Source organism: Anthonomus grandis, chromosome 17 (genome assembly GCF_022605725.1).
Source record: "Anthonomus grandis grandis chromosome 17, icAntGran1.3, whole genome shotgun sequence".
In the NCBI taxonomy this organism is placed as follows: domain Eukaryota; kingdom Metazoa; phylum Arthropoda; class Insecta; order Coleoptera; family Curculionidae; genus Anthonomus; species Anthonomus grandis.
In genome coordinates, this window is record NC_065562.1 from 3,015,978 (window position 1) to 3,041,863 (window position 25,886).

Genomic DNA, 25,886 nt, shown 5'->3' on the forward strand with positions numbered 1-25,886 from the left:
CACATCTCGTGAGAGTCGTTAAAATTAGAGTTCTCTCTTTAGCACGAAATAGAATTTTTGATGCTCTTTCAAGATTTACAAATTTTGTAAATACATTTTCTGATCCAAATCAAATTGGCCAATTACAGGTCAGGTTAGAACGGCTACAATCATTATGGCCTGAATTTGTATCAGTTCAGGGTGATCTGGAATTATTTGATTCTAAGGATCACTCACAATTTAGGATTGACTTTGAGGATGAATTTTTTGAATCTTCAGGTTTGGCTAAAACTATCATTGATAAACATCTCAGAGATATTCATCAAACACATCAGGAATCCCAGATCGCAGAGTCGATTCCGCAAAATTTCCAAAACGCACCATTGCAATACCATTCAAACCTACCCAAAATTAAACTACCAGAATTTTATGGCTCCTATGAGCTTTGGCTACAATTTTCAGATACTTATAAATCTTTGATACACAATAGTGCATCACTAAGCAATATTGAAAAATTCTGGTACCTTAAATCATGTTTGAAAGGCGATGCTGCCAAACTTCTTCTCTCGTTGGAGGTTTATTGAGTCTAATTATTATGTTGCTTGGGATATTTTATGCAAGAGGTATGAAAACAAACGGGTCATAATTCAAGCCCATATGAAATCACTTTTTGAAATTCAGCCAATTAATAAAGAATCTCATATTTTACTCAGAGGTCTTCTTGATAATGCAAATCAACATCTTAGAGCTCTTAAGTCATTAGGCTTACCTGTTGATCAATGGGACTGTTTTATCATATTTCATATAAAATCTAAATTAGACCCTTCTACTAGACGTGAGTGGGAAGATATTTCTTTAAAAATTAATACAGACACGCCTACTACGGATGATTTATTTTCATTTTTAAATAAGCGTTGTCAAATACTAGAAAATATTGCATCTTCCTCAACCTCACATAAATCCGAATTCAAGCCTCAAAACCGCAGTTTAAATCATTCCATAGCTTCCTCAACTTGTTTAAACTGTAAAAAAGATCACTTTATTTTTTCATGTGGTGACTTTTTAAAACTCAGCATTCAAGATAGGTTAGGCAGGATTCGTGCACTTAAAGCTTGCACAAATTGTCTGAAACCAGGTCACTCTGGTAAGGAGTGCCGCAGTACTGCAACATGTAAAAAATGTTCTTTGAAACATAATACTTTGTTGCACTTTCCAAAACCATTTATAGGACATAAACAAAATCCTAATAATATTCAAGTCGTTTCAGAGGTCCAATATGCCTCGAGAGTCCGCTATTGAATCACAAAACCATGATTCCCAAGTTTTATCTGTCATTAATACATCTTTATCATCCAAAAACTCAATCTCAATGCATCTTACTTCCTACAGCTTGTATTTTAATTCAAGATAAATACGGCAATGATCACTTTTTGTCGAGCTTTGTTTGATAGTGGCTCTCAATTAAATTTTATTACAAGGAGCTTATTTCGTAAACTTAAGCTACCAAGCTCAAATATAAGTCATTCAGTGGAAGGCTTTGGCAATAATGTGACAAATATACATAAAAGTGTAAAAATAAATTTCAAATCATCAATCAATTCATTTTCATTAGAAAATGTTGAATGTCTAGTCACAAGACAAAATCACAAAGAATTTACCCGATGTGTCATTTAGTATGTCAAACATTCAAATTCCTAAAAACATTGTTCTTGCCGATGAAAATTTTAATCAAAATGGACCTATTGACTTATTGATAGGTGCTTCAATTTTTTGGAATTTATTGAGTGTTGGGCAAATCAAATTACAGAATTCCAGCGCTATTGTGCAAAAAACAAAATTAGGGTGGATTGTTTCAGGGCCCATATTACTTAATTTTCTGGAAAATTTTTTCCTCCGTGTGCAATTTATTTACATCTAACACATCTGATTTGCAAACTCAATTAGAAGCTTTTTGGAAAATTGAAGAGTGTCAGCCAAGACATTTTTTGTCTAAGGAAGAGCAAGAATGTGAAACCTATTTTGTTGAAACTACCTATAGAAATAATTTAGGAAAATTTGTCGTTAGTTTACCTTTTAAACAAAATCTCGCAAATTTGGGGGATTCATATGACATTGCCCTAAAAAGATTTTATAACACTGAGAAAAAACTTAGTAATAATCCTGATCTCAAATTACAATATCATGCATTCATGAAGGAATATCTTGAACTTAATCACATTACCAAGGTTTCTTATCAATCAACTCATATAAACACAGGGTTTTATCTTCCACACCATGCTGTTCTCAAGGAATCGAGCACTACTACTAAGCTTCGAGTGGTGTTTGATGGATCAGCGAAATCAACTAGCGGTTTAGCTCTTAACGACACCTTGAAAGTGGGTGCTAAGATTCAGGATGATTTAATTGATATTATAATTCGTTTTCGAACCTACAGGTATGGGTTCACAGCGGACATAGAAAAAATGTACCGATCAATTTTAGTTCAGGAAAATCATCGATGCGTTCAAAAAATAATTTGGCGTTTTGATCCTTCTCATGAGTTAGCTGAGTATCAGCTAAATACAGTTACTTATGGCACAGCTAGTGCAGCTCATTTAGCTATTCGTTGTCTAAGACAGCTAGCTATCGAGAATCAAGCTCAATTTCCCGTAGCATCTGACAAAATTTTAAAATCATTTTACGTCGATGATTGGCTCTGTGGTTCGAACACAATTTAAGAAGGAAAAGTTCTCATTAAGGGAGTTGACGAAATTTTAAAATCTGCAGGTTTCAATCTTAGAAAATGGTTTGCCTGTGATAAAACCCTTCTTAATAACTTTTCAAATTCCCCATTAGAAGCAAAGATTCTTACAGAAAATGACACAACAAAAACTTTAGGAATTACGTGGAATGCCAAAGATGATGTTTTTCAGTATACGATCTGTCTTCCTAATATTAATCCAGTAACTAAAAGATCCATTTTGGCAAGTACCTCACAAATTTTCGATCCTATGGGTCTTGTTGGTCCTTGCATTGTAAGGGCTAAAATTATTATTCAGTCTTTATGGCAATTAGGCCTTAATTGGGATGAAAGTGTTCCAATGGATCTACATCAAACCTGGATCAGCTTTTGTGAGCAAATTTGTTTAATAAATCAGATTAAAATTCCTAGGCAAATCTTTTGTCTAAATTATAATTCAGTGGAATTTCACGGTTTTAGTGATGCTTCGCAAAAGGCTTACGGAGCTTGTTGCTACCTTAAATCATGCAATAATTCTGGGGATGTAGTAGTGCGACTTATTTGTGCTAAATCTAGAATTGCGCCATTAAAAACTTTGTCCTTACCACGCTTAGAATTATGTGGTGCTTTGCTACTCATAAGGCTATCTTCAAAGGTATTAAATGCTATTCAACATGTCAAAATAAATCATTCTTATTTTTGGACTGATTCTAGTATAGTTTTATCATGGTTAGCTTTAGAACCCAGTCAATTAAATACTTTTGTCGCTAACAGAATATCAGAAATACAACAGTCCAGTACTCTTTCCCAATGGCGTCATGTATCAACCCAACAAAATCCTGCTGATATGATATCCAGAGGATTAAAAAAAATTGCATTAAAAAATTGCAAACTTTGGTGGTTTGGTCCTGAATTCTTACAACATGAAAAACAAACATGGCCCTATTTACATTCTAATATTTCATCGAATGTTCCAGAGGTGAAACAAAATACTCAAACCGTCTTAACCACATTTGAAAGTAACATCACTTTTATTAATAATTTTTCATCTTATACAAGGCTTCAAAGGGTCATTTCCTTTTGTTTAAGATTTATTTATAATTCAAAAACCAAATCAAAGGGTTTACGTTACTATAGTCTTCTATCTAAGCAAGAACTAATAAATGCTACTATTACCTTATGTAAATTAATTCAAAATCATTATTTTGCTTATGAACTCAAATGTCTTAAAGCATCTTTACCTTTAAAAGGGAAAAGTAAAATTTTACGCTTAAATCCCTTTATCGATTCTAATGACTTGTTGAGAGTTGGAGGTCGATTGAAGTTTTCAAATTTAGATTTTAATGGTAAACATCCTATCTTAATTCCTAGTGACTGTCATTTCACAACTTTAATTATACGATATGAACATCTGAGGCATTTACATGCTGGTGCTCAAACAACATTGTCAGCTATAAGATCAAATTTTTGGCTTATTAATGGTCGTCATGTCGTTCAAAAAATTCTTCGTCAATGCATTATTTGCTTTCGTGCAAATCCAATACCTGCATGCAATCAAATGGGCGAATTACCTAAAGATCGGGTTATCCCTCAAAGACCTTTTATTTCTACTGGCATTGATTTTGCTGGTCCTTTCCTTGTAAAAGATGGTAAAACCAAAAACAGAATTACGGTCAAATGTTACCTTTGTATTTTTGTATGTTTTGCAACAAAGGCCACACACTTCGAACTATCAGCTGATTTATCATCAGAGTCATTCCTCAATTGCTTAAAAAGATTTATTTCTCGAAGAGGCATTTGTTAAAATATTTATACAGACAATGGTACTAACTTTGTTGGTGCTGAGCGTGAATTAAAAGACACTATTAAAAAATTAATACAAGGATCAAACTTTAAAGAATTTCTAGAAATCAATCAAATAACTTGGCATTTTTCACCACCATATGGTCCTATGGGAGGCATGTGTCAAGTCAGCTAAATTTCATTTAAAGAGAATTGTAGGAAACGCACACTTAACTTATGAATCGCTTTTAACTGTCTTTATTCAAATTGAAGCCATATTAAATTCAAGACCATTGGTACCTCTTTCTAGTGATCCCAATGATCTAGCGGCTTTAACACCTGGGCATTTCTTAATCGGGCAAAAATTAACAACATTACCTCAAACGGATATAATAAATATACCAGATAATAGACTATCGATATATCAGCGTATTCAACAACAACTACAACATTTTTGGCGTCGATGGTCTCTTAGTTACCTAAATACTTTGCAGGAAAGGTCCAAATGGGGCACTCAATTTCCTAGTATTAAAGTAGGGACACTAGTATTAATAAAGGACGATAACACAGCTCCATTATTTTGGAAGCTAGGTCGTGTAGTAGAGTGTTTTCCCGGTAAAGATAATATAGTGCGTGTAGTGAGCATTCGTACAAACAACGGTATTTTGAAACGAGCTATTACTAAGATTTGTGCTTTACCCATAGACCATAAGTAGTGGTATAATAAGTTCTTATACTTAATTTTAAGATTAATATTTTAGCATTACTCTTTTTATTTTTTAGTTTATAAGATTTTCACCGCATTCAAAATATTGAATTGCAATTTGTTAATTATAATATTCGTAATGTACATTATTTCAATTAACTTTTTACACATTTTTTTTTTAACATTATTATTTGTTAGTTGGTTTTTTGTACTAAGGTTGTTTTATCATTATTTTATTTGATTTTTAATTTTTTTTTTGAAAGTTAACCCTTTCAAAGGGGGCGGTATGTTTAGACTATAATTTATTTAGTCGCCGCGCCAGCCGCATGATATAAATTTAATATTTTATTACAGGCGGCATATTAAGTTTTATAAACAGTCTTAGCTTTATAAACAGAGTTATTAGATTTAATTTCTTAAAACCGCTTATTCAATTTCCTTACTAAAGCCGACAAATAGTACAAAGATCCTTCTATAATCAAAAATGCAACGTTTCATTATGTAAGCATTTTACACAGCCACATTCTCCACTCCATCCATATTTTTATACACATTCACACTTTTAACTTCAGGCCAACAGGTCATTAAACAGTATATAACACAAGATTCGGTTAGAATCAGAATTTTACTTTGTAAAATTTTTATTTGTATATTTTATACAACAATAACAGAATTGTACGGTTAGTGCAGTGCTTTATTTCATTCTTCTAATTACACTTATTTACCGAAAAATTGGTGTTTTATTGAAGAAAAAAATCACAACCCAGAATACCGTGTGTGGAAAAGCCCATACACAAAACACAACTGTCTACCGAACAATAAGTCGACATTTTAATATAATAGATTATAATAATTTGGCAGTCCACTGAGTCCACCCGGTACAACTAGTAATAAAACGCTCGCACATCAAAACGATTTAAACTCTACTCACTGTGTAACCCAACAGATTCGATTATAGGAGCGTCGCGTCGCCCGGCAAATGAAGTGAGGGGCGGTGAATAGGTAATTCGGCGCGTGGAGCCGAGTGAAGCAACTTGTATTTTATTCAGTAAACTTTGATTCAGTGTAGTAATTCAGATAAAATTTATATATTTCTTATTTTAGTTTAGCTAATAGATATATCTTAAATATTATTATAGTGTTTATGTCTGGTTCAGTTGAGCAGCTTTAAACTAGACTTGTGCCAGACTTAAACTGCATTAAAACAGAAATGTAGATTTTTATTTTAATAAAGGTCATTATTTAATTATTTATTTATTTCTTGGACACCTTGGTTCCTGTTCCCTATAATCATTTGGAATTTCAATTTTATCCGCCAATTTCTTCCCAATTTTACAAAAAAAATCATTAAAATGATTTGTAATCTCACTTTTGTTCATTACAATTTGCCCACTCGATATTTTTAATTTGTCATTTTTTGTTTTTCAAAAAGGCTTGTTACAAATTTTATTAACACAATTCCAAATAGCACTAGTTGGATTTTTATTTCGGCAAACTAAATTTTCTGCGTATGTTTTTTAGCATTTTTGATGAAATTTCGCAATCTATTTTTATAGACTTTGTATTTGTGCCCATAACTGTTTCTCACCCTCGAAAATTTTTATACTTAACACTTTCAACATCCTGTACGTTTTTAACAACTAACACATTTATGGAACACATCTTCTTATTTTGATATTTAATTACCGATTTAAGGAATATTCATTTGAATGATTTATAAAACTACACAAATTGCAAATCTTCATTAAAAAATGCATCAATGAGCAATGGGCTTCATATACAGTATTGTGCATAAATATAGCAACAAGCGATGTTTTCAAAAATATTATTTCAAAACCTTTATTTATTCCATATTATTTCTTTACTAAGTACACGCCTCTGTATTATTTATAAATATACCGAGATATCATAAGAATGCCAATGCAGAGTAAGGAACTTCATGTTTGTTTATTTATATTTATATATTTTTTGTTAAATATAGCAACATTCTTGTTTCGCGCTTATTTTATCAGTTGAATATCGATTTACCTGCTGTAAAGTTGTTATTTTTGAATCTCAGAAGTAACTTAAAATGGGTCGCTCAAAAACCGTCTCTGGTGATGTAAGAAAAATTATTGTGGAGCATTACGAAAATGGTGTTAGGCAGAGTGACATTGCAAGAAGCTTACGGCTTCACAGGTCAATCGTATCCAGAGTTTGCAAAAAATTTCGCCTTACTGGAACAGCTGCACCGGCGCCCATTCCTGGTAGCCAGAAAAATAAATTTGAGGATGGATAGGCAGCTGCTACGAATTTCCAAAGAAAATCCTTTTTTGTCTTCTTCCCAAATTTTGGCAAAATTAAAAGAGGGTGGAGGAGTAAACCTCAGTTCCAGTACCGTAAGGAGAAGATTACTTGATGCCAACTTACCTGCTCGTCGCCCCGCCAAAAAACCGAAGTACTCTCAAAGAAGAACGTCAAGGCTCGTTTTCACTTTGCCCAATCTCATGTCCACTGGTCTGTAGCTGATTGGAAGAAAGTCGTATTTAGTGATGAATCTGAATATAATTTATTCAGGACTGATGGAGTGATGTACGTCAGACGCCCCAGTGAACAAAGATTAAACAAAAAGTACATTTGCCCCACAGTTAAACATGGAAGGGGAATATTCTTGTATGGGGATGTTTCTCGGCTTGTGGCATGGGACCCATAGTAAGAATAGTGGGCAAAATGGATCGTTTCATGTACAAAAACATTCTGCAAACACATTTAGTGCCATATATGGATGAAGTCATGCCAGTAACAGCCATATTTCAGCATGACAACGATCCAAAACATGCTTCTCAATTTGTTAAGAGGTGGCTATCCGATGAAAAAATAAATAAATTAATGGTCTGGCCATCTCAATCGCCAGACCTAAACCCTATAGAGAATTTATGGCATTACATTAGCACCAAAATCAGGCACCTAACATCTATATCTTTGCTCTAATACAAATATTCTCTTTGAAATAGTGGAAAAGGCTTGGAAAGAAGTGAACAATGACTATATTATGAAATTAATTGAGTCCATGCCTAGATGATGTGCAGATGTTATAAAGGAGAAGGGATACTACACGAAATGTTGAATTGATTTTAATTTAGTTGGGTTATATTTTGTTCAGAATCAAAACTATTTTTTGTTGCTATATTTTTGAATAATAAATTTGCATAAAACAATTTAGTGTTTTATTTATTATGATACAAAAAATATGATAATATGAAAATATAAACAGGCTCTAACTATTCTTATAAGAAAATCTCATCCATTTTTCACAAAGAGACCGACGTATACAACAGACGAAAAACAATGAAAAACACAAAGTCACGGTCTCACAACATTTACTTAAAGCTACACGTGTTTCGCTCTATTCAGAGCATCATCAGGCCTAAAACAATAATAATTAGTATTGAAAGAAAAAAAGAGGACATTAAAAAGACTATACTCTTAAAAAGCCACTAACGTTGGCAAAACAGTAAATAAACATACAAACAACGCCCATAGACTATAACCTATGGGCTACCGGAACACTGAGAAGAAGTTCAAAACATTTGTTGTTAAGCCAAGGCATTTTAACACAGTATTAAACTTATTTCAGTTGGAAGAAATTATGTAAATATAAAATTGATTAAATAAGATTATTAAAAATAACGTTGGGTTCAAAATTAAATACGTCGTTAACACAGACAAGAACAGGACTCTTCTTGGCTTTAGTAATTTCCATCCTCTCCAGAAGGTCAAGCTTTTTCCCTTTGGGGCATTCATGAAGTATTTCAGCTCCAACCTCTGGAGAAAAGTGATGTGTGGAAGCTAACAGGTGATTCGCAAATGCTGACTTTGTATCACGGACGTCTGTATTTTTAGATTTCTCAAACAACGCTACATGTTCTTTAACGCGTGTAGAAATTTTTCTTCCAGATTGGCCAATATATACAGCGTCACAGTCCCCACATTTCAAAGAGTAAACCCCTGATTTCGAAAAGACATTTGCCTTGTCTATCACGCTCACTAACTGTTTTTTTAAATTATTCGCGGTTTTGAAAGCGATTTTGATATTAGAGGTCTTAAAAAATTTAGCTAAATTTAATGAAATTGCGCCGAAAAAGGACAAAGATCTAAAGGACTTTTTGTCGTCTTTCTCATGAAGAAGATTGTAAGTCAACCTGTATTTATTTAAGAACTTAAAGTATAATTTGTTAATTAAGTAAAGTGGGAATCCATTATTAAAAGCAATATGTTTTATAATATTAAGCTCTTTAGCAAACGCTTCCTTTGACAGGGCGATGTTAAAAAGTCTGTAAAAGAAAGAATTGAAGGAGGCAAATTTGTAAGGATAGGGAGAAATAGATGCGTATTGAATGACATTATCAGTAGTTGTGGGTTTACGATATATTTCAAATATTAGTTTATTATTGAGTCTTTCTATAAGGAAGTCTAGGAATGGCAGTTTACCATTTTGTTCTTCCTCAATGGTAAAAGAAATCTTTGGGTGCAAAGAATTCACAAAACGAAGAAAATTTGTCAAATCTTCTTTCTGGCCATTCCAGACAATGAAAATATCGTCAACGTACCTCTTATATTCAATGAGAAACTCCCCAAACCTACCCTTAACAATCCTTTCTTCTAGGTTGCTCATAAAAATTTCACTTAACAGTGGAGAAAGGCATGAACCCATAGCCAATCCAGAGACTTGTTTGAAAATTTTATTATTGAATTGAAAGAAATTTTGATTCACAACAAGGCTGAGCAAGTCCAAGAGGTTATCAACTATAACTCGACTAAGGGAAGATTTTAATAATAGAGTTCTTACCAGATCTATACATTCTGTAGGGGGAATGCTAGGAAAAAGATTTTTTACATCCAAAGAAATAAGTATAGATCCGTCAGGTATGTAAAGATTTTTCAGACTATTTGACAAATCCACTGAATTTTTAGTTGAATAAACACTCCTAAACTTAGTCACCTCCCTCAAAACTGTGTTTAACCAAGCTGATAAATGGTAGCAGGGGGAATTGATAAAAGAAACCACTGGTCTTATGGGAACATTGTTTTTGTGAATTTTTGGAAGACCGTAGAGAATTGGAGTTCTGGGATTCATAGGATACAGCTTTTCTTTCTTAGTGTTAAAGAACTCAAGAGTTAAACTGCACTTGTCCAGCACTTGCTTAACTTTAGTAAAATACGAGTTGGTGGGGTCTCTATTGACTGGAAATTACTAAAGCCAAGAAGAGTCCTGTTCTTGTCTGTGTTAACGACGTATTTAATTTTGAACCCAACCTTATTTTTAATAATCTTATTTAATCAATTTTATATTTACATAATTTCTTTCAACTGAAATAAGTTTAATACTGTGTTTAAAATGCCTTGGCTTAACAACAAATGTTTTGAACTTCTTCTCAGTGTTCCGGTAGCCCATAGGTTATAGTCTCTGGCTTGTAAGCTTGTTGTCGCGGGTTCGATTCCCAATAGGTGTGATATTATTTTGCAATTTTTTATTTTTTATTTTTTGGTTCTAAATAACTGTATAGTCATCCTAACCTTAAATGTATGTTTATTTACTATTTTGCCAACGTTATTGGCTTTTTAAGGGTTTAGTCTTTTTAATGTCCTCTTTTTTTCTTTCAATACTAATTATTATTGTTTTAGGCCTGATGATGCTCTGAATAGAGCGAAACACGTGTAGCTTTAAGTAAATGTTGTGAGACCGTGACTTTGTGTTTTTCATTGTTTTTCGTCTGTCTAACTATTCTTGTAAATAATATATAAACCTTACTTATAAAATAGATACTAAAAGATATATAACAGGAAAGTTCAATGTTGCTATCTTTTTGCACAATACTGTAGGTATATTTTTTATAATTCATTGCACCTACCTGATCTAACTTTAACCTTTTGTTGGTTATATGACCATCAGTTGTTCTAGATCCACTTGAACGTTTTTGGTTTTCTCTCTCTTCTAATTCTCTGCGAAAATCACGTGAGCGGGTTTCTTCCTGAGTGCCTTGGCCATGTTCTCTAGTAGAAATAAACAACCATTAAAAGAAAAATACAAGAAAACTGGCGTGCTAACAAAACCGGGCAAAAGTGGCTTAATTAATAGAAAATAAATTTATTATATAAGGTTTTATTCTACAGGATATAATGAAAATATAATAAAATATTTTTACCTGTATTTTAACTTAGTATGTCCAGGCAAATCTCTACTGGAATACTGGCGAGAAATAGCACTAAGATCCTTCTCATTTCTTCCAGAGCCTCCCCTAGCCGGCTCAAATGTAGGTCTTGCTGCAGTAGTCATTGTATTGTATTAATACTAAAAATAATTATATATTATTCAATTTTATAAAATAGAGCCCTTAAATGAACTTATACAGTGCATCCCAAAAGTTATGTCTAAATTCATTTAAAATTCAGGGGGGTGTTTGAAAAAAAAACGCTCGGACAAAAAAAAAGAGTACGTACGTACAAAAAAGTTGCGCATTTTTGTACGTGAAGTTTGTATATACAGGGTTGCTCAAAAATAAATTACGACCATCAACTTAATTTTTTCAAATGAAAGAACCTTTTTTTTATTTCATTTTTGAATTTCGCGTGAAATTCTACGTTTGTTTCATGCATCAGGTCCTATATCTAAAGTCGATAGTTATCGAAAAAAAGACGGCCAAACATTATTATTGAAGTTCACCTTACGAGTCACCTTATCTCTGAGAATTTTTATACAGAGCAAAATTCCATTCATTCGTGTTTTTTTATTGTTGGCTGGTGACCGTGTATTTTCATAGAAACTGTATGACAGTTGTACGCCAAACAGATATTGTCAAGTGTGAAGTGTACGAGCAAAGTTGCGGTTTTCACAATGGTAAAGTTAACGGAACGAGAAAAAATAGAAATTCTGTGCATGGTTGCGTTTGGTGATAGAACACGTACTCAAAGAGAAGCTGCTCAATTATTCGATGAAATCCATCCTGATCGTCCTTCGAGGTGTCAAAAGGTGGTGAGTAGAATAGAGGCTAAATTTAGAGAATTCGGTCATTTTAGAGATCTGCCGAAATCTGGTCATCCTGCTCGAGATGAAAAAATCCATTGGACCCAGACTATGCTGACGAAGAACTAATTTTCCAGCAAGATGGCGCTCCTCCGCACTATGCTGCCACTGTGCGTACATTTTTGGATGAACTCTTTCCCAATCGGTGGATAGGAAGGAGAGGACCCATCGAATGGCCTACTAGGTCGCCTGACCTAACACCAATGGACTTTTTTTTGTGGGGATACCTCAAGTCAAAGTTATTTGTTAATAGGTTTGTAAATAATCTAGACGACTTGAAAGAGAGAATTCGTAGATAAATGCGCGCCATAACTCCGGAAATGATTGAAAATGTTCAACGAGACTTTATTGATCGCCTTGGATATTGTCAAGCCGTGAATGGCAACCATTTTGAACATTTAACTTAATTTTTGTTCTTTTTTTGTTTGTGACATGAATCGTCTTTTTTTCGATAACAGATGTTGACTTTAGGTATAGGATGACGCATGAAGCATACGTAGAATTCCACGCGAAATTCAAAGATGAAATAAAAAAAAGGTGCTTTCATTTGAAAAAATTAAGTGGATGGTCGTAATGTATTTTTGAGCAACCCTGTATATACAAACTTTACGGACAAAAATGCGCAACTTGAAATAAAAATCTTTTTTTTAACACACTCCTGAATTTTAAATGAATTTAGACATAACTTTTGGGATGCACTGTATGCCTTTAAATGTGTAAATAGTCATGCTGTCATTAGAAATGGTCGAATGGATGCAAAAATTAGATAGAGGATGACATTTTGACAGTAAGTTGTATGAGTTGAGAGTGCAAAAACCAAAAATGTTAACAAAAATTCCGAGGGTCTTGGATTGGCGCTACCCCTTTGCACTGACAACTTTGACTCCATGAGATAAATTGTTCAGAAAAATCCGAGCTACCTTTTCTTCCACAGAGCCGAATTCATCCGAGTTGATTTAGAGGGTGTAAAAAGGGGGTAAAGTTTTGAAAAATTGGTTTTAAATTAATAACTTTCTTTTCTTCTTCTATGACATTCTCCATTCTGGATCTTGCTGCCCAAATATAATCGGTAAAATTGGTCTACATGTTCCTTCCCACCAAACCAATTATGGAAACAATTTTTTCGTCACCAGAGCAGGCAAACTTACTAACCAGTATCTCAGTACTCAAGATCTCAGACAATACTCAGATCAGTTGGATTGTTTTACTAATAGAATAGAATTTTTAAGAGTGTTGAAAGCCAATGTTCTGTGAATTTATTCTGTGATGTGAAAATATTCAAGTCAAATGTACCCTATCTATTTTTAAGGTTTTTATCAGATATTATTATGATTTTTTGTGCAATGTAGTATAAGTATATGCAATGTAGTGTAGGTTAGGTTTTCTTCTCTTGTAAAATGTTTTATATTGTTGTAAATTGGGTAATTGCTTGTTGGAAGAGAAATAAATAAATAAATATATAATTGAACTGTGTTCTCGATCCGGCGACGCTGCGCATAACTGGTAAACTATTATTCTGATATACTGAATAAACTGAACTGAAGTTCCAATATCAGTTTGTACATTTACTCAGAAATATTAAAAAAAAATAGAAAGTAACATAGAACGGCTATGCAGTTAAAACACCAGAAAATCGTTTAACTTTAAAAAATAAAGCAGGTCTTGTAGAGCGAACATGCCGATATAAAAATATACCAATTCAATTTTCAAGATGTAAAAATCTTGAGTAAACAATTGATTTATAGAAAAGAACAATTTCCGAAATGATCACCATTAAAAAACATAAAAGAATTAATAAAAAGCGAGACAGATAATTTAAGTACATCGTATTTAAACCTTATTAAACCAATACAACCAAATGGCTTTAAATGTAACTCTTAGATATCCGCAGGAATAATAAAAGATCATCCATATTATATTTATTTATTAATTGTGTTATCAGTCAAAGAAGAAAAAATAACAATTATAATATGTTGCTCTATGTAAAGACACTCTATATCGCTCAAAAACCAAGATTAAAAAAGTAAAATATTATTACAATTAAATCATTTATTGGTTCCACTTCTGTTTAAGAACCATATCTGGTTCTTAAACTGCATTGTTTACAATCAAAATTTTCTTTTTTTTATGGTTCACTCCATTTTTGTATTTATAGGTGTAATATTTATCGACAATACTTTTTAGGTTTTTACTTCGACTTATGAAAATATAAAATAAAATATATTATAAATATATATATATTTTATATTATTAAAAAATCAAAAAAAACTCATAGACAAAAAAATACAATGTAGACATAAATGTAATTAAAAAACAATTTAAACTTAATTAACAGTTTCAAATTCACATGCCTGACCTGATAATTTCAAATAAAAACATAAAGAAAATATAATATAAATAAAAACAAATTAAAATCATATCAGAGAGAGATAAAAAGATACGAGAGGCAAGTCTGCAATAACTTAAAAGTAGAAAACAAATATAAAATATTCATTAGAACAGTCCTCACAGAGCATCATTAATCGATGCTTAAGTTTTCCCCAAAAGTCATTTACTCCCCTTATAAACCCCCTGTACGTATTCGAAACCTAATGCCTAAGGGAATATGACTAAAGGCTTCCTTAGAAAAGTAAACAACAGACTTTTTCACCAAAGTGCCCCTAGGAACCATTAATCGAATATTATTCATTCATTCTTGCCTTGTAACATAGCATGTGGTCGAGTAGGGACAAGTGAATTGGAATGCTTCTTATAGACTAGGCGTTTGCCTAGAGTGTTTACTCTCAAGCATTTACAAGCATCATAGAGTTGAGATATTTTGTGAGATAAAAATTGGTTTACAAGACAGCCTAAAAGACATTTTATACATTGAACCTTAAAGCCCATTTCTGTAAGATAAATATTGAAGAAAAACTGGTGGTTCTCCAACAACCCCAGAATGCTGTTCCATAAGTAGTGTGAGACTCAACTAAGTAAACAGTAAAGTATAGACAAGTAAACAGATCTCAGTATGAGTGGCTCTAAGTGATCAGAAGCAGTCTCAAGAAATAACAACTGGAAGGCAGCTTCACCAAAGGAGCTTTAATGTGTCCCTCAAATTTTAAATTATCATAAATTGTAAGACCCAGGAATTCAGCAATTACAGCAGGAAGTATTTGATTAAGCTTAACACACTAGTTCTTGGTATATTAAAGGAGAGTTTATTACTGTTACATCAAATCAAAAGTAAGTCAGTATTAATCATTTATTATCCATGCCAAACAATTGAAGTATCATCAGTAAAAACCTCCTTCGATCTTCCATGAATAGAGGCAAGATCATTAATATACAGTGCATTTTTTTATCTTGGGTCATAGGGTTTTATGTGTAATATCTTCAACCCCATGTTAGAACCTGTTCTATTTAATCGATAGGATTGAAACTTGGAACAAGTGAAGTTTAAGTTAACAGACTTTAAAAAATCCCATTATTTTGCAAAAAAAATTGCGAGAAACCTATTTTTTGAGGAAATTATTTTGTGTCACTGTCAGATATTTGTCTACCTGCTTTGAAATGTAAAGGTAATGAAGGTTACGAAGTGCAGAAAAAGCAAACTTTTTCATCAAAAAAACATATTTTAAATAGGTTTCTCGCAAATTTTTTTGCAAAATAATGGGATTTTTTAAAGTCTGTTAACTTAAACTTCACTTGTTCCAAGTTTCAATCCTATCGATTAAATAGAACAGCCCTACCCTATGACCCAAGATAAAAAAAAATGCACTGTAGATCAAAAACAGGAGGGGCTAAGGATGGAGCCCTGAGGCACTCCACAACTGTTCTGCAATGACACAGCAATTTTTCCTCAATAGCATATTGACTGCCTACAATCATATAAGTAAGACTGGAACCAATCAAGAGCTACACTTCTAAACCCATAAACTTCAAGCTTTTGGAGCAACACATGATGATCGGCACAGTCAAATGCTGACAAGTCATAGAAAATTACTGCAGAAAGGAAGTTATTTGTACTTCGTGGCTTTTCAAGAACTCTTTTCTTGACAAGCTGCTCTATTAAAGTATTGGATTTTATTTTATTGTTTTATTTTATTGCTTTATTATATGACATATTAATAATTACCTTAGTTTTTAACTTAAGGATGCTTAAATGTAATTTATTGAATATTGACCTATGTAAGTTTTTTTTGACACTGTAAGAAACAATAAATAAAAATAATATAAATAAATAAAGCTTTCCTAGGTAAGCACCTAGGAAGACGAAAAATTGGATGAAAGTTTGCTAGGGTATCAGGGTCACCCCCTTTGCACATTTATGGCACACATAGGTGCTTGAAACCCAGCATCACTAAGGTAAAAAAAAATCATGATCAAGATTTCATCATAGCCAGAAGAATTTTTATTTTTTAAGAATTTAATGGTTTCTTTAATTTCAGGAATATCAAGGACGACAGATCAATATAATTTCAGAATTTCATGGACCCTCTTACCTATCAGATAATTGAAGGGATTTTATATGTAGATGTGGTCCAGAATTAAGCTGAAAAGATATCATATATATCTTTTTTTCTGATTTGATAAATGTTTTAAAAATTAAAATGTGATATGTATTTAAAACTAGTTAAATTTTAGTTCATTTTATTTCAAAGTTCAAATATTTTATAATTTGTGTTGAAGTGTAAAGCAATATTTAATGCCAATTCACTCACTCACTCACATCCAATTAACTTAACAAGGAACTATGGGTGGTATCTATTTGTAAGAGATTTCTTAAGTCCCAAAGGGCTTCAGTAAGAATTTTCAGCAATAACTCTCAAAATAATAAATTTAGAATTAGTAAGAGTGCTCTTTGTGTTCGTCTGGTTTTGTTTGTTACTGTTAGTTATGCGTTAAAAAAAAATTTTGTACTCTCCCCCGTTCCATTATCTAATGTTAATTTTGATAAGCATTCCAGTGGCTCTAACTCTGATAGTTCTCCTCTTACTCTTAACTCTACTTCAGCTGATGCCTTGGCTAATTCTTCTTTTTTAGGGTAGGCAACTTTGACGCATGCATTTCTATTATGCTTTTGAATATTCAATCACTGCGCGGTAAATCTGATGAATTGTATATACTTTTAGACAGTTTAAATTTTCCAAACATTGTCTTACTTACTGAGCACTGGTTGAGAAATGAGGAACCAATTTCCCTTGGATTTGGTGGCACTGTGGCTCTTGTGCATCAATGTTTTTGCGACGGCTTTGTTGGTTTTGGCGATTTTGATGATCTTAGTGTCGAAAAGGAGTTTGAATTCTCAATTGTTTATTCTGGTAAAGCCAATTATTATATTGTGTGTATGTATCATTCCCCAAATAGTAGTATAAGTACTTTTTTAGATAGGCTTGAACAATTCCTTTTAAAATTTTCTCCTAAAAATACTATAATTCTTGCTGGCGATCTTAATATAGATTTTGAAGATGGGGAGAATAGGGCTACATTGGATTTAATTAATTTGCTTTCCTCTTTTAATATGTCTATGCATGTTAACAGCCCTACGCGTGTAACAGGTACCACATCAACAACCATTGACTATGTTGCCTCCAATATACAGGAGAATGTAATTTGTAATGTATTTGATCCAGCTTTGTCTGATCATAATGCCATCCTGGCTCAGGTGCCATTCAGAAAAAGATACAAATCCAGAGGTTTGGGTAGAATTTACAGCACAAGGAACTTCCGGTCTTTTGATGCAGGATGTCGGTCTTTTAATTGGGACTCAATATTTTGTGAGCAGGATGCTCTTGCTTCATTTCACGCATCTCTTTCAAAGTTAGTTGATAGATACTTTCCCATTCACCCATTAAAAAATCGATTTAGGGACCGGAAAAGATGGTTAACTCCTGGTATTCGCATTTCCGGTCGTAATCTTAGATTTTTTGGTATTTTAAAAAAGTTCTACCCGATAAATAATTTTTTTTTGTCGCTATTCTCGAGATATCGAAAAGTTGTGTGTGAGGCGAAAAGACTCTATTATTCCAAACGTTTGAAATATTCCTCCAATGAGCAACGCGAAGCGTGGTCAATTGTTAATGAGGTTGTGTCCAAAAGTAATGGTTCTCAAGAAGTGCAGATTGATTCTGACATATTGAATAAGTACTTTTGTTTGGTTGCTGATATCCTCACAAAGGGTCTCTCTTCCACTTATGACCCTCTCAAATTTTTACCTACCACTAGTGGAAACTCAATTTACCTCAGCCCCACTACTCCCAGGGAGATTTTTTGCACTATAGGATCGATGAAAAAGAGAAGGGCATCTAGTGACGATGGTATTTCAGTGAATTTATTGGAAAAACTTCCTTTGAGTGCTATTCAGGCTCTTTCTGATGCTATTAATATTTCATTTCAGTCGGGCACATTTCCTCTTTGCCTAAAATTAGCAAAAATTTTGCCTGTTTATAAGGGTGGTGATCGTTCTAGTCCATCCAACTATAGGCCAATTTCAATTTTGTCTACTTTATCTAAGTTAATTGAAAGACTTATGAAGGATCGTCTTTTAAGGTTTCTTCTGGGGGAAGGGGTTCTTCGAGATGAACAATTTGGTTTTCTGTGCTATGTTTGATTTCTTGTCCAAACTTCTCCAGGGTGTTAATGGAAGAGAGGCGACTGCGGCGGTGTTCTGTGACTTGTCCAAAGCTTTTGATTGTGTGAGTCATAGGATACTGCTTCAGAAGCTTTCTGCTTATGGAGTTAGGGGTGTTGCACTGAAGTGGTTTGAGTGCTATTTGTCTGGTCGCGAGCAGTCTGTGTACCTTAATGGTGACTTTTCTGGTAGGGAGTCTGTGGATTGTGGTGTTCCACAGGGGTCAGTTCTTGGTCCCCTTCTATTTCTTGTATACATTAATGATCTTATTACTCTTAGCATATGTGGACATTTTACATTGTTTGCTGACGACACATCACAGTTATCCTACCAGACAGATTAATAATATTCCCCTTCCTATTCCTCATTTTACATCTATCAAATATTCATTTATATATCGCGGTTTAATGATTTATAATCACATTAGCGTGGAATTAAGAAGTGTTCAGTCTTTGCACCAGTTTCGTTGTAAACTGAAGTCATATTTGCTTCTAAAAGCCTTTTATTCGATTGAAGACTTTTTTAAGGCTGAGGATGTTGTGTAGTAGATTCTAAGCTTTTAATCTGTTAATTTTAATTTTAAACATACCTTTATGTGTCCCTTTATCTCTGCTACCTTTGTCTACATGCATATATTTTGTTTTATAAAGATTTTGTTTGTAACATTTTTCTCTTGCATTTTTTTTTTAGGCATTTTATATGTTGTATAAATTTTTTATATTTGTTTTGCAAAATCTGATTTGATTGTATTTATTTTCTGAAGCTTTGTCAATAAAATTCGTGTACATGTACCAAATTTTCGACAATAAAGTACTTGAAAAAAAAAAAAATTATTTTGATTTATTGTTTTTTCCTCATAGGTCCTGAATCAAAGGACATACTGACATGAAATTTAGAACATACGAGTCTTTCAAAAAGAAAAAGAAAATTTCGTATAGGTACATTTTTCGTGTTTTCGGTAGAACTCCTAACTTTTTTCATCCGTGTATATCAGTTTAAAAAGTATCACAATAAATTCCTTTTTTAATTTTACTTAAAAAATGTATACCTTATTAAAGTCGTTAGGAGCAACCATTTTCCACATAATCACAGTTTTCAAAAAAATGTTTAAAATAATATTTATTTAAATTGCATCTTTGGCAGTTAGCATTGGAGATAAGTGTTTGTATTATTTATGTCAAACTTTTTAAATGTTATATAAAACTTTTAAAACGAGTAAAAAAGTTTTTCTTTAATGTAGTTTAATCATTTTAAGTAATGCCTAGGCATAATTTGTTGATGGATGGATGGATAGTTTGTATGAGGAAATATTTCCAGATAGACAACAACCAAACCATAAGTTATTCTAAAGAATTTATAATGACTAGAAGAGAAACTGGATCATTTTGGCCAAAAATGCCTGTTTTGGGCCGAAAAAATTATTATCAATATATTAAACAGGTCAAAATATTTATTTCATAAAACATAAATAATCTATTAAAATTTTTGTAATTTATTGTGATGTGTTCTCAGATTGTTTAAGATCAAATGGGTATTTATTGAGGGTTGTTAATGCAAAACTATCTCAATGATCATTGAATATAAATTTTGTTATTAATAATCAATATTGTTAGTAAGTTAAGGCTACAGGAATACATTACTTCACTTGTGTCATAATTTAATATTAGAAATGATGTATAATAACTTCTGCACATACAGGAAAACACCTAGGTCCATGAAACAAATTTGTGAAACTCAGATCTAGAGATTAGATCTGAGTTTCACAAATTATAATAGATAGGATTATACACACATGTTTGTACTGTACATTTTCTAAATAAATACATAAAATAATTAAATTATTATTATATTTACATTTTTTGTTGGTGTTCTAGGGGCGAGGGCTTACAAGCATTGATTTGGAAATTAGTATTAGTTTTGTGTTTATATAATTTGCAATGATTCTCTGGAGTAATTATAATGACCTAATATATACACTTTTCGAGAAATGAACTTTAGAAAGCACATTCCAAAAAATGTATTCTTTGTAATATAAGCTGTGGAGATGGATAACAGATACACAATTTTGGAGTATGAGTTTGCTTTTGGGATATTACCTTCATTCCAATTAATAAGAATTTCATACTTTTGGTGAAAATATAAAAGGGCTAGAATATACTTACTTTCCTTTCACAGTCAATCACAATATAAAAAAACCATAGAAAACAAAATACAAACTTATAGAATTGTGCCTTTTTATTTTTATTTTCGTGACATCTGACGTATGTCATAGTGATGCGAAGAGTCCGGATTAATCGTCCGTTCAATCCGAATATCAAATTATTCCGAATCAATCCGGATATCTAAATCGTCCGGATACAACGCCGCCCGTCGTCCGTTAGGCCGACGATGAAATAATTGTATGAGCTTGCACGAGGCTCACGAAGTGACACGAAGTTCCACGTTCCACCGGCTAGAGAGTCCGAATTAAATCGTCCGGACAAACAACCCGGCAATCGGCAACAAAGCATTTTCGTATTGATATTTTGCATCGTTTAAAATACACTTGATTTATTACATACATAATTACCTATTTTAGTTTTAACATCATGTAGAAACCCGTAAAAACGAAATGTCTAATGTGTTACATAATGCATACCTTATATTCGAAAAACAGCTATAAAAAATGTTTATCAGACGGTCGAGCATCGAGCCCGAAACATGATATAATTTGCCGAACGGACGAGACATCGAGCGGATGAATTAATCCGGACGAAAAAACCGAATTTTCAATTCATCCGAATCAATACTCTCCGGATATTAAATTAATCCGGATTTTTACAACACTAGTATATGTCAATAATGTGTGAATGTATAACCGATTCCAAGCGATCTATCGGTTTTAACACCGGTTAAGCCATTGGTTCACCTTGAACAGTCCCTTTATAACATAACCAATCCAGTGGCGGCTCGCGCCCTGTAATCTAAGGAGGCGACATAACAGTGCGCACACCGAGTAGCCCGAGCTGCCCCTCCCCCCGCTTTTTCGGGATTTAAAAAAAAATTGTGGTGCCACGGCCACTTTTCATTAATAATTTACTAAAATTAAGAAAAAAATAACGTTTTCGAAATCTTAAAAAAAAAAATAACTTAAAAATAATATATTTTTTTTAAATTTAGATTTCAATCAACAAAAAAAAAATGCGGAAACAAAAAAAACAAAATGAAACACACCTTTACAAAGTTGTATGAATTTAAATTATGATCGTAATTTTCGTGTTATATCCATATTTCATTTAATTTCACTAAATCCTTAGATATATACACTACCTACTGTTATTGACAGATACCTACTATAAGATGCAAAGATGCAGTAAATATTCTTCTATATTATAAACAAATACAAATAAATTAATTTTTATTAACATAGATCTTTTTTACTTACTTACCAAAAATGCATGGTTATTTAATTACAGTCCTACAACCGAGAGAACCGTAACAACGGCTGAGGGGACAGAGGCGAATTGTGTAAGAAATTCGGCTGCCGCAGTGGCGGGCGATTTTATTTTTAATTTAATAATATTATTTTTTTAATTAGAATAAATATGATAAATTCATGTGAAACAGTTAAAAATGGACTAATAATTTACACAATGATTAAGTAAAAATAATATGAAACTTATAATAAGGTTATACAAGAAGTTCGTTTTAAAATTAGATATTTATAAAGTTTAAATCGCATATTAGGAGTCAAAAATTGTATCTAGTAAAATTATATTTATATTAAAGGATATATCATATACAATTGTACACTATCGCCCATAAGTAGAGCAACGCCCTAAAATTGCAAACAAAATTAATAGTTCACCCATTACCAAAGAACTAATAGTGCATTTGGAAACTATTAATTACTCAGTTGACGTATTTTGTCGATTTATTCCATAAAGTTTTATAGTGTCTTTTTGGCAGATTTGAAGAAAGGCTTCGAAAAAAACTTTTTCCTGTGTGGTTTTAGGTAAAAATGACTGATTCCATTCGAAAGAGCGGTAAAAAATACAGTCCAATCGCGATAACGTCAATTAAATAAAACATACCTCCTGAAAATATTTAATATTTGTAAATTTGTCACGAATTTGGTTTCGGATTAATAATTTTTGCTGATAAATTTAAATTTGAATTTCTATCCGAATTAAATAATTTAAGTAAAATTTCACTGTGTTTCCTTTACCATTTTCAGTCATAAAAAGAGAATATTTAAGGCAGTATTTGGCCTATTCACTGACTTGTAACAATTAATATTTTAAATAAACAAATTACCAGACCGTAATATAAAAAAGAACTAGCCATTTTTTCCCTATGGATTTTATTTTTTAAAGTAAAAATTAGCTGTCCTATTTTTGTCACTCTTGACTAGTTTTCTAGTTTTGCCAAGTCAATCTAGAACCCTGACATGTGTGTGCCAGATTAATAAAGATTAACTCTGTCCACCACACATCCCATATGTATTAGCAATAGGTTTTAACCCGGTTCTTGGTCGACGTTTTCTAAAAAATTAATTAAAATCATATATTAAACAAAAATTAAATAAATAATAATGCAAATAAATACCTAAGGCTTGTATATAATTTTCTTTGTCGCTTTCTTCGTCGTTGTCAGAAGAATCGTCATCACTATCATCGTTACCACCAGCATTCGTAATAATAAGTTGTTCGACTTCCTCCATTATTTGATCGGTCTCCCAGAATTTATTTTCAATCTCCATGACATGTTTGCAACAGTTTGCCCAGTGTAAAGGAGTTATAGACTCAATTCCGTCCTGGACTAACTGTGCCAAATTTTTCATTGCCAAATCACCTGTTGTATTATGAGATCGAATATAATTTTTTAGTTGCGCCCAAACCAATTCGATCGGATTTAATTCGCACATGTATGGAGGTGTGCGAAGAACAACATGCCCATGGGTCCGAATTATTCGGTCCACAACATAGTTTTTTTCATCACTGGGGGGCTTGTTTCGTTGAATTATTTCAAATAATTCCCATTTTCGTGCAGCTGGGTCGTGTTGAATTCCTTAAAATAAAATTCCTTAAATGAATAATAATTAATTTACAAAAAAAGTCGTATATAATTTCAGCACTTATAAAAAAATATAATATTTGTGGAATTTAAAAATTACCATTCTTGGTGAGCCATTCTGTCATGTCCTTTTTAATAGATGATTTGGTTGGTACTTTGTTTTCTTGAACTGAGTGGTAGGGTGCATTGTCCAGTATAATTACCGAATTTTGAGGAATATTCGGCAACAATTTTTCTTCTAACCACTTAGTAAAATTGGCTTTATTCATTTGGCCATGATAGTCGCCACTAGCTTGACCCGCTTTAAAAACAAGACCAGCGTTGTGTATAAAGCCACTTTGAGATCCGGCGTGAACAATTACTAATCGACCTGAAAATAGAAGTAAGAAGGAGAAAAACATCTAACTTTTAAATAAAATTATTTGCCGCTGATTCATATTTATTCAAATTTAACTTTATATCGTAAGTTGTGATAAGAAGTAGTAAATAGGGAGAATTAAAAAATATTCTTTTTAAAAATTTTATGTTACTTTGAAAATTATGTAGAAATAAAAAAAAATTAACAGTATTCTGAATACGTTTCAGTACAATTTTCAAAATGAGCACACAAATATGCTTACCATTTGCTCTAATGTTGCTAACAACCCCAAAAACTTCATTGCTTTGCCAACATTTTCCGAAAGTTAAGTCATTATCCACCCATGTTTCGTCAAGGTACACAATATTTCTTCCTTCTTCCCTATATTTTCTAATTGCTCTTATATATTTATAGCGCCAATGAAGAATAGCAGGTCGCTCCACCAAGATTTTTCTTTTATTTTGACACTTTCTAAAGTAAAATCCGTTAGCCTTCAAAAGCTTTCTCAAGGTTTCTCTGCTATACGGGAAATTCATAATTTCTCGTAACTTAATAAGTAATTTATTAACAGTGGGAACCATCTTAAGCTCTAAATAAAAATTGTTGATTGTGCGTCTTATAATTGAAAAGTCGTCAAAATCCCTAAAGAGACAGATTCGAGATTTTTTATTAGGCGGGGAAGAAAGCATCTGATCTGGATGTTCTGCCTGTCGTTTCATATCTTCTTTATGAATTTGACTTACTCTATCTTTAGAGACTCCAGTATACAGAGCAACTCGATCAATCTTTCTTTTAAGAGGCAATTTAAATGCGTTGGCTAGAGCTTCTTCATCGCAAACCCTATAAACATTTGCTATTATCTCCCTAGATTGACCGCTTAATGCCTGTCTATGTAAGAATTGGTTTCTTTCCATAATGAATAATTGAAAGTAAAATAAAAATTACTTCAAAACTCTAGAAATAAATATACCATTTTACTTATAAAAATCGTATTTGGTAGCTTAATCTATACTTACTTTATTTTCCGCTAAATTCGTAATCAAGGAAAATAAAATATCTAATGTCTTTAACAAAAAAAAAAACAACCCACAATAACCAATAATAGAAAAAAAAATCGCAAATAACAAGAACAATAACAAGAGCAACAACAACAAATAACGCTATTCGCAAATTAATAAACGCCGAAATTGCAAAATCGTCCAAAATCTCTACGCGCGCCTATGGCAAGATAACCAGACAAGGAGTCTTTAAACCTAAAATATAGAAATGTATCGCGTGCCAAACAACCATTGTAGGTCACGTGTATGGCTGGACGAATCAGGAGACAGATACGAAACGTCGCCGCTCGGGGCCCGCCTCCACTGAGCACCTGCAAGATCATCTGTGCGGTCTGTTGCCAGCTAAGACACTTTTTCGGGTAATGAAAGAATTATGATGTTGGTGATTTTCGCCTTGGCTACATAAATCATGCAGATTACGTATGTGTATTAAGTATAATTCTTAATACAGACTGCGTGTTTTGGTGAAGTGTTATAAAATATGTAATTTTAAGTTAGAAAAAAGTAATAATAAATATATAAGACATATTAGTATAATAAATTATGAGAAGAA

At 32.5% G+C, this 25,886-nt stretch overlaps 2 protein-coding genes across 5 annotated transcripts in view; both read right to left on the reverse strand.

Annotated features, from left to right (window-relative positions):
• LOC126746102 (spliceosome-associated protein CWC15 homolog) overlaps positions 1–22,309 on the reverse strand; it is an 80,761-nt gene extending 58,452 nt beyond the window's left edge. The window contains exons 1-3 of one of the 4 annotated variants that reach the window (XM_050454216.1): positions 22,291–22,309; positions 11,372–11,517; positions 11,078–11,219 (exon numbers count right to left, since the gene is read on the reverse strand). In XM_050454216.1, coding sequence (XP_050310173.1) covers positions 11,078–11,219; positions 11,372–11,502 — 273 coding nt within the window. In that variant the 5' untranslated portion in view covers positions 11,503–11,517; positions 22,291–22,309. Of the gene's footprint in view, positions 1–11,077; positions 11,220–11,371; positions 11,518–21,024; positions 21,177–22,290 lie in introns of those variants that run through there. The other 3 variants (XM_050454214.1, XM_050454215.1, XM_050454213.1) reach the window with 3 other exon arrangements.
• A 9-nt stretch (positions 22,310–22,318) lies between these two features.
• LOC126746098 (uncharacterized) lies at positions 22,319–25,869 on the reverse strand. Its single transcript, XM_050454209.1, has 4 exons — positions 24,538–25,869; positions 24,018–24,287; positions 23,450–23,911; positions 22,319–23,385 (listed from the first exon to the last, which is right to left on the reverse strand). The coding sequence occupies exons 1-4, from the start codon at positions 25,187–25,189 to the stop codon at positions 23,360–23,362; spliced, it is 1,410 nt and encodes a 469-aa protein (XP_050310166.1). The 5' UTR covers positions 25,190–25,869; the 3' UTR covers positions 22,319–23,359.
• Positions 25,870–25,886: the final 17 nt, after the last annotated feature.

What these genes read in the sequence shown, in the direction of transcription:
- LOC126746098 (XM_050454209.1), bottom strand. Translation starts at nt 25,189, where the DNA reads ATGGAAAGAAACCAATTCTTACATAGACAGGCATTAAGCGGTCAATCT. An exon ending in TAGCAACATTAGAGCAAATG is followed by an intron (nt 24,288 to 24,537) that starts GTAAGCATATTT and finishes TTCTATTTTCAG; the next exon opens with GTCGATTAGTAATTGTTCAC. An exon ending in AAATTATATACAAGCCTTAG is followed by an intron (nt 23,386 to 23,449) that starts GTATTTATTTGC and finishes TTAATTTTTTAG; the next exon opens with AAAACGTCGACCAAGAACCG.